This window comes from Microcaecilia unicolor, chromosome 4 (assembly GCF_901765095.1).
Source record: "Microcaecilia unicolor chromosome 4, aMicUni1.1, whole genome shotgun sequence".
In the NCBI taxonomy this organism is placed as follows: Eukaryota; Metazoa; Chordata; class Amphibia; order Gymnophiona; family Siphonopidae; genus Microcaecilia; species Microcaecilia unicolor.
The window spans coordinates 304,993,968-305,010,286 of record NC_044034.1 but is presented as its reverse complement, the minus strand read 5'-3'; the positions used below and the strand labels follow the sequence as shown (position 1 = coordinate 305,010,286).

At 42.4% G+C, this 16,319-nt stretch overlaps 1 protein-coding gene across 1 annotated transcript in view; it reads right to left on the bottom strand.

The window, feature by feature from the left end:
• Window positions 1-12,990, bottom strand: part of LOC115469301 (indoleamine 2,3-dioxygenase 2-like) — a 55,206-nt gene extending 42,216 nt beyond the window's left edge. Inside the window, exon 1 of the mRNA XM_030201808.1 lies at window positions 12,672-12,990. Within this exon, the coding sequence (XP_030057668.1) occupies window positions 12,672-12,770 (99 nt within the window). The 5' untranslated portion in view covers window positions 12,771-12,990. The remainder of the gene's footprint in view (window positions 1-12,671) is intronic.
• Between the last annotated feature and the right edge of the window lie 3,329 nt (window positions 12,991-16,319).

Below are 16,319 nucleotides of genomic sequence, written 5' to 3'. Positions count from 1 at the left end.
GTGAGGTAACTAACCTTGTAATTATCTGCTGTGCTTAAAAGAAACAGTTGGCTTTTCTTTTGTGACCCTTTGCCCTATTACTGTCTGAAAGTGTGCAGGATATGCAGCCCTTGTGGCCTGTTTCCTAACAGATAGACTACCTGAGGATCCAAGGCTTCTGCAAGGGTATTAGGTACCCTAGGCAAATCTTCAGCCTTGCGCTCCCTACCCCCTCCCACCACATAAATATGCACTATGTAAGTTAAGCAGGAATTTGCAGAATCAGCACTAAGGTACCAGCCTAGCATTTATATACATAAGTACATAAGTAATGCCACACTGGGAAAAGACCAAAGGTCCATCGAGCCCAGTATCCTATCCACGACAGCGGCCAATCTCAGCTCTCAGGCTTCAACATTTTCTTCCTTTCATTCAACCATCTTCATTCTAAGTGCATCTCATCTTCATCGCTGTGATCATGCCTCTCATATTCTTCTCCGTATTCTCCTGCTCTCTGCTGGGGATTTCAGTCCTAATCCTAGTCCTTCAAATCAACTCTCACTCTACCCAAGCAAATCCCACCACAAGGTCTCCAATCTTATTTCTGTTCTTCTCCTTTCCCCTTCTTCTCTGTCTTTCTCACGTGCCCTGTGGAATGTCAGCTCTGTCTCCAACAACCTTGCCTGCATCCACAATCTCTTTCTCTCTCATACTCTCCATCTGATTGCTCTAAATGAGACTTGGCTTTGCCCTAAAGACTAATTATTTGCTGCCCTGTGTCATGGAGGTTACCTTTCCCAGTTGGCCACGAAGGTGGTGTCAGGCTGCTACTCTCATGTTCTTGTAGATTTCAAACTCTTCTTCCACCTTAATCTCACTGCTTTTCTTCATTTGAAGTCCACTCCATCCATCTATTCATTTCACTACCTCTCCAGGTAGCTGTCATTTATCAACCTCTCAATAAGTCTCTTTCTTCTTTTTGACTGACTTTAGCTCCTGGCTTTTCTTCTTTCTCAAAATTTCATCTCCTTTCCTCATCATGGGGTTTTTAACATTTATGCTAATGACCACTCTGACTGTTATGCCTTAAGTTTCTCTAACACCCTCATTCATTGATTTCAGCTGTCCTTTATTACCTATACTCACCAGAATGGCCACTATCTTGGTCTTGTCTTCTTCTGCAACTGCTCACTCTTCAATTTCTTCACCTCAGTTTTTCTCCTCTCTGACCACCATCTAATAACTTTCACACTTAATCACTCCCCCCACCATCTACCCAGTCCCATTGAATCCCCACCAATACATTTAGAAATCTTCAGGCTATTGACCCTTGCACTCTGTCCACCACTGTTTCATCTCTCTTCTCATCCAGTATATTATCCAAGTTGGTCAATGAGTCTTCTCCTACAGTCACTTCATTGGCTTCCTATCCATTCGACAAACTCCTCTTATTGACTTACAAGTGCATTCATTCTGCAGCACCTCAGCATCTCTCCACTCTTATCTCTCCCTACACCCTTCCCCGGGAACTCTGTTCATCAGGTCAGTCTTTCTTATCTGTACCCTTCTCCTCCACTGCCAACTTCAGAGACCATTCCTTTTATCTTGCTGCACTGTATGCCTGGAATAGATTTCCTGGGTCAGTAAGTCAAGCTCCATCTGTGGCCATATTCTAATCTAGGCTAAAAGCCCACCTTTGTGAGGTTGCTTTTAACTCCTAACTTCTATTCACCTGTTCAGTACCCATGTCTGTTTTAATCATTACCATAATACGTATTTCCCTAATCCCTTATTTGTCCTGTTTGTCTGTCTCGAACAGATTTTAAGCTCTGTCGAGCAGGGACTGTCTCATACTTGTTTAGTGCACAGCACTGCATATGTCTAGTAGTGTTATAGAAATGATACGTAGTAGTAGTAACATAGTAACTTTCCTGTGCTCTTCTGGGCTCTAGGAGGGTGGATCCAAACTGGCGCTGTCGGAGATGATGACAATCGCGTGTGGCTGATTTATTCTTGCTGAACACATAGGTACAGGTAAGCAACTTCTCTAATGTGAAACTGTTGAAGTTAAAGCAAGATCTGGAAGGCTAAGAAAAAAATCTGATAAATTGCCTGAAAATTGGTCAGGTTTGCAAAACAGAACCCATGGGTCACAGCAAACATACCCAGCAAAGTTTAGTTGGTACTGGAATAGTTGTCCACAGTACAATGTTACTTATACAACAATACTGTGGGTGGAGGTTTTTTTAACATCCTTTAGATTGTAAGCTCCTTAGAGCAGGGACTGTCCTTCTATGTTAAATTGTACAGTGCTGCGTAACCCTAGTAGCGCTTTAGAAATGTCAAGTAGTAGTAAATGATGGCAGATAAAGACCTGTACGGTCCATCCAGTCTGCCCAACAAGATGAACTCATTTTACATGGTATGTGATACTTTATATGTATACCAGAGTTTGATTTGTCCTTGCCTTTCTCAGGGCACAGACCGTAGAAGTCTGCCCAATACTGTTCTTGTACTAAGTTCTGAAGTTAACATCGAAGCCCATTAAAATTTACACTCCAGCCCATCACTATCTATTCAGTCACGCACGATCAGGGCTTAGACCGTAGAAGTCTGCCCAGCTCCCGTTTTGTTTCCAATTACCGGCGTCGCCACCCAATCTCCGCTAAGATTCCACGGAACCATTCCTTCTAAACAGGATTCCTTTGTGTTTATCCCACGCATGTTTGAATTCCATTACTGTTTTCTTCTCCACCACCTCCCCCAGGAGGGCATTCCACATATCCACCACCTGAGGCTGCCCCCCTTCAACCCCAATTCATGTCCTCTAGTTCTACCACCTTCCCGTCTCTGGAAAAGGTTCATTTTTGTATTAATACTTTTCAAATATTTGAATGTCTGTATCATATCACCCCTGTTTAGTATATTCAAATGCTAGCATTCCAAATATCTATATGCATAATCTACATGTAAGTGTGAGTGCCTAGCTTCTAGAACTGCCCTGATAATGTCCATTTTCCCTGCAGGTAAAAGTACATGCTGATGGCCCTTAGAATTTGTGTCTATCTGGGCCTATTGCTTTCTGTGGATGCTTTTTGCTGCATTCCAGAAGCTGCCACCCCAGGCAACTGCCTAACTTGTCTAATGATAATGCAAGCTCTGTGAGAGTATCATTTAAATAAGACTAGGGGAAAGTGATCTTTCAAAATGTCTACATATGATAATGCCTTTAAAGATCATTTTGACTTGGTGCAACTAATACTCTTCCTTTGCTGAAACCCAAACCAGAATTGGTTTCAGTGGTATAAATTCCACTAAGCAGCCCCTGTGGTGTAGAGGAGCTCAAGGAAGGAGAGGGTCCATTTGCAGCCACTCCCATATTGTGTAAGCAGGGGTGTAGTTACCATTGAGTAAGCCCGGAAAAAATGCCCTCAGTCGCCCAGCGGTAGGGGCCACCTGAGGTTGAACCCTCCTCCCCAACCAACTCTGGCATCACTCCCTTCCTGTGCCCTCCTGCAGGACCAACATCTCTCTAACCCTATCCCTCCCTCTCTCCCCCCATTTCCTCTCTGATGTTACTTCCTTGGATAGGTCACGGCAGAGGATAGACCCTACTGGGGCGGGGCAGATGTAGAATGTTTTCATCACTTCCTCTGCCTGTGACCCGTCACATATTGGGAGGACCATGGTTTGGGGGGAGAGAGGGGAATTATAGGGATGCTGGACTCATGTGGAAAAAGAGAGGGTCAGAGAGAAGCTTGACTTGAGGGTAGAAGGAGAACAATGGGACGAGAAAGAGAGAGAGACCTGGGGCAAAGGGATGAGGGAGAGAGGGGCATTAGAGGGATGTCAGGCCTGCACAGAGGGGGAGAAATAGATATCGGGCTTGATGGGGTAGCAGAGGGAAGAGCAAAAGGAAGGAGCAAGAGTGGGGGAGAGATGCTGGAACTGGGAGGGTAGCACAGGGCAAACAGAGAAAGAAAGCGACCTGGAACAAAAGGTAGGAGATGTAGAGATAATGGATCTGTTGGTTGGCGGGGAGAGGGGAAGACAGAGGGAAAAGAGAGAGAGAGAGATGTTGAGCAAAAGAGAGGAGGAAGAGAGAAGGAGATGCTGGCCTTGGGGGGGGGGGGGGGGTAGAGGTAGATGATGGACCTGGGAGGGAAGCAGAGGGAAGACAGACAGACCAAGAATGAGGGAAGGGGAGAGATACTAACCTGGGGGGGAGGGGATAGATAGATAGATAGATAGATAGATAGATAGATAGATAGATAGATAGATAGATAGATAGATAGATAGATAGATAGATAGATAGATAGAAACTGGACCAAGTGGAGGGGAGAGATTATGAAACATAATGAAGTGGGCAGGAAGAAGGGAAGAGTGAGGGGGAAGCTGGACACTGGGAGGGACAGGAACACAGAGGGGGGATGCTGGACAGAGGACAGATGCTGAAGATGGAGGGAAGATAGGGATAGGAACATATAGGAGAGACACTAGACAGAATGGATAGGGACACAGAGGGAAGATGGACATAGAGAGAGAGAGAGAAGAACTAACAAAAGGACAGGCGAACCAAGAAAGAGAGTTAAGAAAAAACAGATAAAAGCGGAAAAGAGACACTAGTGCCAAATGCAATGCTTAGACATTAAAGGTAAAAAAAAAAAGGTCTTTTGTTAAAATTTATTAATTGTAATATGTCATCTTTGAGAAACATGCATTTCTGATATCTTGCATTTCAATTTCTATTCTTATTAGTATGACAGGTCTTGTAGATGGGTCTGGAATGTGTTTGCTTTTTGCAGGGCTTGTTTACTGGAGTTCTGAAGGGATTCCTTCTCCACCCCACCCCCTCCGATCCCCACTACCTTGGGAGAGAGGTTGTTATGTGCTTTAATAATTTACTTTAATAGGGTAATTTAGTTAAAGGCTTTTCTGTATGTAAAGTCAATTTCTCATATGAAAAATGGCTTTTATAACATTGGGCAGCCATATACACACATATAAGTACAGTATGATTCTGATTATCCAGACTATCCTCGGCAGGAGGTAGTCTATATAATCATATATCCAGATAATTGGACATACATAGAGCACAAAATAGAACATTGAATAATGAACATATCTGTTTAATTTCAACAGTTAGTGATGAAAAAAGGCAGACCACAGTACAGTACTGTATTTGCAGTATATATACCACTGTATTTCTATTTTAAAAAGCAAGTTGTTTTTTTAAGTGAAGTATGAACAGTACAGTATTTGTTGTACAAACAGTACTGTATTTCTATTTTAAAAAGGAAGTGATTCTTAATTGCTTCAGGGCTGACTTTCATTTCTCTGCTGCAAGATCACGTAGTCTTTTCAGACAAAGGAGCATGGTCTTACTGCTTTCTTCCTGCTTTTCCAGCCAAGTCATTGCTGTATTTATATATTCAAATGCTTCCGCATGTGTTGGTCTCAAATCAGCATTAACCTAGTGATCATCATCTGTTTCTGATTCCTCATGTTCCTTGTCCTGTACTGATTCACTGACACCTTGGATCATTAGCATCACTGCATATCCATTCACCGACATCTTCAACATTATTATTATTATTATTATTATTAGCATTTGTAAAGCGCTACCAGACGCACGTAGTGCTGAACACCTGACACAGAGAGAGACAGTCCCTGTTCAAAAGAGCTTACAATCTAAAAAATACAGACAGACAAGACAATTAAGGGCGAGGGAAGTATTGGGTGAGAAGGAACAAGGGGAGGGCAATTGAGAAGTGGCTAGGAGCCAAAAGCAGTGGTGAAAAGGTGGGTTTTCAGCATAGATTTGAAGACAGGTAGAGATGGAGCTAAACGTACAGGCTCAGGAAGTCTATTCCAGGCATAAGGTGCCGCGAGGGAAAAGGAACGAAGCCTGGAGTTAGCAGTGGAGGAGAAGGGGGACGACAAGAGTGATTTGTCCAGTGAGCGGAGTTCACGGGGAGGACTGTAGGGAGAGATGAGAGTGGAGAGGTAATGGGGGGCTGCAGAATAGATGCATTTAAAGGTCAGTAAGAGAAGTTTGAACTGTATGCGGAAGCGGACAGGGAACCAGTGAAGTGACTTAAGAAGTGGGCTAGTGTGGGTATAACGATTTTGGCGGAAAATAAGTCATGCTGCAGAATTTTGGACAGACTAGAGAGGAGAGAGATGGCTGAGTGGTAGACCAGTGAGAAGTAAATTGCAATAATCCAAGCGAGAGGTGACAAGGGTTTGGATAACATCACAATCAGAGCAGCCAGGAACCTATAGAAGATCCTTGGTGATGTTTTTAAGGATAACTTCTTCTTCTTCTTCTCCATGTCATTCTGATTTATTTAGAATGATGCCTCACTCATTTTTCAGTGTTTGTTTTTATTCCATGCATTGGCAACCATGTAGGAACAATCTTTTAAGGTCAATCCTCTTTTAAATTGTATCATGCCACATTCATTTTCAATATCACCCAAAAGAAGTTTTTGTACCAGTTGTTTCCTGTAAAGTCATTTTTAAAAAAACAGTAACTTCTTGATCCATTGGCTGCATCACAGATGTCACATTTGGAGGCAAAAAAGTACTTTGAGTCTACCCTACTCTCGCTCTAGGCTTTCTACCATGGGATGTAATGGTGCATTGTCCAACAATAAAATGGTGTTGTCATCTTTTTCTGCTTGAAGCTGAAATCTTTTCACCTCTGGTATGAAGCAAGTGTCATACCAGTCGAGGAAAACCTCATTGCTCATCCAGGCTTTTATTTTTTGGCTTTTCTATAACAGTGGCAGCTTAGATATGTTTTTGAATGCACATGGATTTTTAGATTTACCAATCAGCAATAACTTCAATTTATGACTACCAGTTGCATTTCCACCAACCAACAGTGTGACACGTTCTTTGGATGATTTGAATCCAAGAGCAGATTGCTCCTTGTGACGAACCAGAGATTTACTGGGAAGTGATTTCCACCTGGGACCCATTTATAAACATAGTCGGAGTCATAGTTCTTTATAATGTCATTAATTTGAACAAGAAAGTCATTAGCTGCTGGTAAATTCACTGAAAGCTTTTCACCATGGATTTCTATCTGCCTTATTCCGTGGTTTTTCTTGATATTTCCATCCAGTGCTAGCTTTGAAATCAGATTGCCCCCCACCCCACAGTAGATAATTGAAAAAAAGGCCACCTTTTCAGCTAATAGCAGCCCAGAAATTGGATGGCCCAATGATCTTTTTTGCAGAAACCAAAGATATAGAGCTATATTTACCTGTTCAACAGGTGACCTTTTCATGGTTTTTCTGGAACAAATCCCTTTTTTTCGAACAAATCCCTTTTTTTGAGAACTGAGACACAGTTTACAATAGCATCACTTTATCTTTTTTGTGTCAGATATTATAGATGTATCTATGCCATACTTTTATGCCAATTTTTCCCAGACACTCCCTTTCTTAATTTCTCCACAATGTCAATTTTTATTTTTAATGACAAAGTGATGCATGTGGGTAAGAGGAACCCGAATTATAGCTACGTCTTGCAAGGTTCCGCGTTAGGAGTTACGGATCAAGAAAGGGATCTGGGTGTCGTCGTCGATGATACGCTGAAACCTTCTGCTCAGTGTGCTGCTGCGGCTAGGAAAGCGAATAGAATGTTGGGTGTTATTAGGAAGGGTATGGAGTCCAGGTGTGCGGATGTTATAATGCCGTTGTATCGCTCCATGGTGCGACCGCACCTGGAGTATTGTGTTCAGTACTGGTCTCCGTATCTCAAAAAAGATATAGTAGAATTGGAAAAGGTACAGCGAAGGGCGACGAAAATGATAGTGGGGATGGGACGACTTTCCTATGAAGAGAGGCTGAGAAGGCTAGGGCTTTTCAGCTTGGAGAAGAGACGGCTGAGGGGAGATATGATAGAAGTGTATAAAATAATGAGTGGAATGGATCGGGTGGATGTGAAGCGACTGTTCACGCTATCCAAAAATACTAGGACTAGAGGGCATGAGTTGAAGCTACAGTGTGGTAAATTTAAAACGAATCGGAGAAAATTTTTCTTCACCCAACGTGTAATTAGACTCTGGAATTCATTACCGGAGAACGTGGTACGGGCGGTTAGCTTGACGGAGTTTAAAAAGGGGTTAGATAGATTCCTAAAGGACAAGTCCATAGACCGCTATTAAATGGACTTGGAAAAATTCCGCATTTTTAGGTATAACTTGTCTGGAATGTTTTTACGTTTGGGGAGCGTGCCAGGTGCCCTTGACCTGGATTGGCCACTGTCGGTGACAGGATGCTGGGCTAGATGGACCTTTGGTCTTTCCCAGTATGGCACTACTTATGTACTTATGTACTTATGTACTTATGCCTTTTTCGCTTTGACATTCTATGCTGAGTCCCCGCTCTCATTGTCAGTTTTCAGGGCAGACCTTTTCTCTGCTTGCTTTCGTTAACTTTATTTCCTGAGGGGGAAAGTGCGTACCGCAAGGATGAGTCACTGAAAAAGGTACAGTACAACATTGTAGATTTAGGAGGGGGGATGCTAGGGAAATGGAGATAGGGAGGTGATGTGCTACAACTGTTCCCATTCTGGGCCACATGTATGTACAGTACTGTACTCTGTACAGAACCACTCTGGATAACTGGACATCTGGTTGATTGTCATTCAGATAATCGACGTTGTACCATACATACACTGAAAAGATTGCATAGACTTATAAATGCAGAACACTTAAGGATTCCCATGAGGTGTAGTTTGGGCAGGGACAGAGTTGCGATGTATACATATATTTTAGAAAATACTCATGTACACACATACAGAACATACACACATTTATACTTTCAGAACAGGTGTCAATTTGTGCATGAGAATACTGTTGGAGTTGGTTCTGGGTTCTTATTTTATAAAGCCACGTGTTGTCTTTATAAAATAAAAACCTTTTTTGTACTTCGACATAGTCGCCCTCTTATAAAATTATCCCCTAAAAGTGTTCTAAAATAGATTGCATCCCTAGATGAAAAAGTACAGCACGGATAAAGCACAACATTTTGTGTGGGTGTAGTCATGCCCACCTGTCCTCTCAAAAGTATAGATGATTGTGGGTGCAGTAGGTGCAACTTCCTTCACTGTGTCCATGGAAAAGTAATTTGTGTTAAGTTTAGCACACCCCAGCCATCTTGAAAAGTTGGCGCCTATGTTCAAAGAGCAAACACAACTTTCCTTTTTCAGACCCCCCCTTTAACCTACAACAAAATGTTTATGATTTCTTGGCTGAAATCGGCACTTTGACCCCATGAAATGAGATGCTTTGCCAGGCTGCAGTACAAAACTGGGATGGACTGTGGACAGTAACATTTCAGAAATACTTTTACCCCTTTCATACATAGGCATAATTTTCCTGCCAAAGAGAAGGGAGGTCATACAGGTGCTGGAAGAGGGAGCCAGTTCAACTCTTGCTCCTGTAACATTTGAGAGGATGCTACCCTTCATGTCCTCTCAAAAACTACACTTAAGCTTTAATGCCAGAAGGATTTAGAGATTATTTTTCTTCAGGCACTGTAGTCCAGGACAATTTCCATTAAAGGTTCCTTTTACTAAGTTGCATAAAACAGCTAACATACTGTAGGTTACATGGCACAGTAGCTATTAGTGCAGACTCATGGTAGCAGCTTTCATGCATTAAGCCAACACTATAAAACACATATGGTAGCTGTTTACAATGGGTAGGGGCAGCTACAGTGCATGCCTTGCCATGAGAGCTAGCACACGGCCAGTGCCATGCACTAGCTATCATGATTGCCAAAAACACGGCTGCAGCAAATGCCACCTCAAGAAGTGGCCTTAGATGGTGTCCAATAGTGAGACTGTAGCCCAAAGTTAATGAAAAAGAGGCACAGTGGTGGTTTCATTCCTTTCTAATCCCCCAGCACTTCAAGAGCTCCCCCAGAGACATTCTCCCTCCCCCCACCCCCTACCGGCATGGTCCAACCTTCCCCATCACCACCCCAGGACTCATTCAGGGCTTCCCTGATGGTCTAGCATCACTGGGTAGGTGCATGTCCTCTGCTCCTACCCCATATAGATCTAGGGTCATCTTTCCATATAAGGAGTAATGAATTGCCTTATAGTAGTATTAAGTATGATTAATGTTAAACATTTCAAGAAGTGCTGGCAAGCAGTTTTAGAAGAAAAACCTAGGGTAACTAGGAAGAATCATTTTTACTGAACATTTTGCTATCTTGTTTTGACCCAGAAAGATCCTCCTGCTTTCTAGTGTTTTGAGCTCAGCTGGAACTGGCTCTGGTGATCTTTCTCCTATTTCTATTTCCCCTCCAGTTCACTATGAACTATGATTTGATCATTGGGGTGAGGGCTAGAGGCTATGCACTAGGGCTTCTAGCTGAATCCTGCAATATTTGCCTTAAATCTGGCCACTATTGGACTCTTTTTCAAAAGAGAAGGACGCCCATCTTTCAACATAAATTGGAAGATGGACGTCCTTCTCCCAGGGTCGTCCAAATCGATATACTCAAAAGCCAATTTTGGACATCCCCAACTGCTTTCCGTCGCAGGGATGGCCAAAGTTCAAGGGGGCGTATTGGAGGCATAGTGAAGGCGGGACTTGGGCATGCCTAACACTTGAACGACTTCGACCCATAATCGAAAGAAACAAGGACGTCCCTGACGAACACTTGGACTTTACCTGGTTGTGTTTTTCTTACGACCAAGGCACAAAAAGGTGCCCAAAATGACCAAATGACCACCGGAGCGAATTGGGGATGACCTCCACTTACTCCCCCAGTGGTCACTAACCCCCTCCCACCCTCAAAAAATATCTTTCAAAATATTGATTGCCAGCCTCTATGCCAGCTTCTGATGTCATACTAAGGTCCATCAAAGCAGTATGCAGGTCCCTGGAACAGTTTTAGTGGGTGCAGTGCAGTTCAGGCAGGCGGACCCAGGCTTATCCCCCCCTACCTCTTACGTTTGTGGAGGAAACATCGAGCTCTCCAAAACCCACCAGAAACCCACTGTACCCATATCTAGGTGCCCCCCTTCACCTGTAAGGGCTATGGTAGTGGTGTACAGTTGTGGGTAGTGGGTTTTGGGGGTGTTTTGAGGGGGCTCAGCACACAAGGTAAGGGAGCTATGTACCTGGGAGCAATTTATGAAGTCCACTAGTGTGCCCGGTTGGTGTCCTGGCATGTCAGGGGGACCAGTGCACTACAAATGCTGGCTCCTCCCACGACCAAATGGCTTGCATTTGGTCGTTTCTGACATGGACGTCCTTGGTTTCAATTATCGCCGAAAATCAGAAACGACCAAGTCTAGGGACGACAAAATCTAGGGATGACCAAATTTTAAGATTTGGACGTCCCTGACCGTATTATCGAAACGAAAGATGGTTGTCTCTTGTTTCGAATATATGGGTTTCCCCACCCCTGGATTGGGACGTTTTGCAAGGACGTCCCTTTCGAAAATTTCCCTCCACGTGTCACCATTCCTTGGTCAATGTAGAAGAGTAGACAATCTGAGCTGGGAATTGAACCTAGTTCTCATTACATGGCAGTGCATAACACGAGCCATTGGGCTGGTGCAGCCTTTTGTTTTTTTTAAGAAACCTATTGGGTTAATATTCAGTGGGACTGTACATGTGGGATAAGGGTACAGATAATACCACGGAACATCTGGACAGACCTTCTCTGCACTATCCATGCAATGCTGAGGCAGTCTAATGGCATAGCCTGGACAGAATTGATATATACCCTGTTAGTGGCAATATTCAGTCCCCTATCCGGGTAAATGCCCAGATAAAGTTAGGAAAGCAAAATGGCTTTTCTGACTTTATCCAATTACTTATCCAAATACTGGTCTGAATATTGCTGGCACACAGATAAGTAGTGGCCGCTCAGAATCCAGATTCCCAGCACTCAGTATCCGGGTATAACCAAAAAACCTGAGGTGGCCAGCATTTTTAAAAACGCTGATCACCAGGGGGTGAATATAAGTGAGTATATTTATTTTGTGTTGTGGTTCTACTATGGTTGTCAACCAAAACTGCAACAATTTCATATGGGGGATGGGAAATGTACCCAGGCTTACCTCTAAGTCACTAGTACTGCAGACTAACCATTTTGCGGATCATACAGCTTTTTATTCGGTTGATAACATTCCTGAATTTTACTATTATTAGCCTCTTATGTACAGATTTGCCATCGTCATCCATGCTGTCTTAACATTAGGACCATTACCCTCTGAAGAGTCAGTCCCTTTAATGACTGCATGTTTTTAGATATTGTACATCTTAAGTCCCATAACCACAGTTTCTGGTAGCTTTGTAGGACCAGAAGCAAACTTCATTACCCACAATTCAAGTTACCTCCTCCTGCTGCTGCTGCCACATGCATTCCCATTTGATTTATAGCCTGACTTTTTAGTGAAAAAAAAACCCCAAATACTATGCAAAGCAGCAAAAAGTAGATAATTCAAAATACAGCAAGCAAACAATAATCATCTCTCTATGTAACCTGATCATTACATTTCGCTCAGTTTAACACTGTTTAATCAACCAATTAAATGATAAATCCTGCTCAATGAGACACTGAAATTAAAAAGAGCATGTACTTCATGTCTGCATGGAGGTAATCATCTCCACACTTCATTTGAGTCTTCAAGAAAACAGAAAGGATCCTTACCAGTGGGTTTGGAAGAATAAATCCATATTCTTCGGATATATAGAACTTTTCTAAACTAAAAGGCTTTGACGTCTTTTGATGGGCACTGTTGATATCCATGATGTGATGCTAATCTGAGTCTATCTTCCTTGTGAATCAGCAGATTGTATTATCTTAATGTGGTACCGTCAGGGCACAGAGTACCGTATTAGATGAAACGATGTTCTGGTCTGGAGGCACAGAACGTTTTACTCATTAAACACGCTGGTTTACAGCATGTCATAGCACAATCCTTCCTGTAAAAGTCAGGTGGAAATGAGAAAGCACAGCTTAATGTTGTTTGCCGGAAGATTTGACAGGAATTTCTAAGTACCTTGTCCAGGGGTGGAATATATGCTGACCAATGACTTTCAGACCAAGCTAAACATTACTGAATGCCAGCTGATAACACTCTGTTATAGGTTGGCCAACATAAAAAAAAACCTGGATTAAAGGAACAGCAGAAGAGGTCAATGTCCAAGGACCCTCCAAGTTCTGAGTGCATCCAGTGTCCCTTAGCAGTTCATACCTGAATTTCCATTTTCTCCACTATCATGATTTACATGGACAATGGCTCAAAGGACCCTGATATTCCTGGCCCTGTTTGGAATGGCTCTGAGTTTTCCAGTTCATGTTCACTTAGTATCCTTTTTTTTCTTTCTTTCTTAGTAGTGTGCTATCTGCACTAAGAACTGGCACCAGCCATGGAACTATTAGGGCCAGGGCTGCAAAGTTCCATTGTACATAGGTTTAAAGTTTTCCACATCCCACACTATAAAAATTGCTTCAGCTTCCCCAAGAGGAATTGTGTTTTGCATAGTTCATGGGTTCTTAATGGAGGTCCTCAGCAGCTAGCTAGACCACATTATGCAAACAGATTCAATGAATATTCATAGTGGATATCCTGATAGCCAGATCAGCTTTAATGCTACACTAAGCACCTTTCCTGTAATTTATTGTGTTTTACTTACTTTTCAAAAGGAACAGTCTGACATTTGTATTCCATTTTCCATGCATAGTAGCTAGGTTTGCAGAAAATCATTTGAAGTAAACTAAGCAGACAGAATTAAAAAAAAAAACACCAGTAAAAGCTGAAATGGAAAACCTTAATTCCTAAACAAAGCGTCACCTAAAATCATAACACTGCCCATGAAAGATGTGTGTGATTTGCTTAGCATTATTGTATGGCTGCATAAGGAATAGGTAACTATAACATGACAGCTTTCATGGGAAAGTAGGGCCCACAAATGGTGTACTCAGGAATTACAACTTGGTACACACAGACTTCAGCAGGTCAAGAAATCCCTAGCTAACATATGATGAACCTTTATCTGAATAAGAATATCCCCTATATCTACCCAAGCTCCCTAGCCCCCCCCCCCCCCCAAATACAATCTCCTGCTTCTAGTTTTATTCCATAAGCAATCTTCTAGCCTGAGCCTTTTACCCACAAAACATCCTATCCACCTTGCCTCAAAAGCTTCCTTCCTTCTCAGTCCTTTCCCCTCTCCTGCACATATAGCACAACCTGCCCAGTGTGCAGCAGTGGCAGACAAAAAAAAAAGCAAACAGAATGCTAGGAATTATTAGGAAAGGGATGCAAAATAAGACCAAGAATATTATAATGCCTCAGTATCGCTTCATTCAATTCTGGTTGCTGTATCTCAAAAAAGATATAGCGGAATTAAAAAATGTTCAAAGAAGAGTGGCCAAAATGATAAAGGGGACTGAACTTCTCCCATATGAGGAAAGGCCAAACAGGTTAGGGCTATTCAGCTTGGAAAAGGGACGACAAGGGGAATATGATTGAGGCGTATAAAATCCTGAGTGGTATAGAACGGGTAGAAGTGAATCGATTTTTCGCTCTTTCAAAAAGTACAAAGACCAGGGGACACTCAATGAAATTACATGGAAATACTTTAAAAAAAATAGGAGGAAATATTTTTTTCACTCAAAGAATAGTTAAGCTCTGGAACTTGCAGCCGAAGGATGTGGTAACAGTGGTTAGCATATCTAGGTTTAAAAAAGGTTTAGACAAGTCCATAGTCTATTATTGAGATGGCTATGGGGGAAGCCACTGCTTGCCCTGGGATTAGTAGCATTGAATGTTGCTACTAATTGGGTTTCTGTCAGGTACTTGTGACCTGGATTGGCCACTGTTGGAAGCATGATACATGGCTAGATGGACCTTTGGTCTGACCCAGTATGGCTATTCTTATGTCCTTTATGTTACTCTTTCTGGCAGTCACTCCACTCTCCACCTGTATAGCATTACCAATATTTGCTTCACTTCCTCATGTATACAACCTCCTCTTTGCTCACTCTGTCCCTCCCATGTACACCTTGACCCTTGTCTTCAAATACACTGTCCACACCTCACCTAATACCCCTCATCCTACACACAAACACCACCTCTTCTCTTCAATTCCGCAAACTTAACCTCCATGCTCCTCACCCCCATCTTAACCTCACAAACACTCTTTTCACTTCTCCTATATACCATTTTCCTACTTCTTGTCCCTATCCCACAAGCACACTTTCACCACTTTATCCCCTTCCCCTTCTGCTCCTGATATACAACTTTCCTGTCTTCTACCCCATCCCACAGAAAACCCCTTGACTCTTTCATTAACTTGCACAACTTTTGAAGAATGTCCAACAAGATCACTTGTGGTCATGTTTGCTGTAATTGATTTTGCACCAGAGCCAGAATTGCATGACTGTATTAAGCAAACCACTGGACTACCTAACTGTTATTACACAAATGTCTACTTTATTGACAATTTTACAGATAGATTTATGCACAAGCACTTCTTTGGTACCATACATTATGAAACAAAGATAATTTGGGCATATACAGGACTACAGTGGGTCTTACTGCTATAATTTGGGGAAAATCCACTGCTTATTTCTGGGATAAGCAACATAAAATAAACTTTTTCAGGATCTTGCCAGGTATTTGTGACCTGGATTGGCCACTTTTGGAAACAGGATGCTGAGCTTGATGGACCTTTGATCTGTCCCAGTGTGGCAATACTTATATACTTATGTAATTTATTTATTTTCATTTCTCTCTCAGTAATCTGGTTGTGAGTTATAACAAAAGCATTAAAACAGACAAGACTGCAACCTTTACAATATATCAAAAAATCCCAACATAAACAAATTGCCAATATAAAGGATGAAAAGCAATCCTAACTGAACCAAGGGACAAAAAAAAAAGATTAAAATATAGAAATAAAACAGAAGCCCTGTGCTTCTAAAGAACAACACATAAACATAGCTGGGATTTCTAAGCTAAATCAATATTTTAAAAGTGCAAAGGGGTGCAGAAGTATACATCCAACTTTAGGGTAGAAACCTTGGCCATGAGGTTAGGTGCCTGATCATTTCCGAAGAGGAGATGGAAGAATGCTATGATTTATACTCGTGACCTTCATAACTCTGCAGAGTGTCAGAGAGATGGATATGATAAGTGATTTCCAGAAGTTCTGGCTTGCCCTTTATTGTTATACACTTTCAACTAGGTCTCCTCCCATACATAGTAACACTGTCATAGCTACCAGCAGGGGTGGACTGAGGGTGGTCTGGGCCCCCGTGCATTGAGGGCGGTCTGGGCCCCCAACCCAG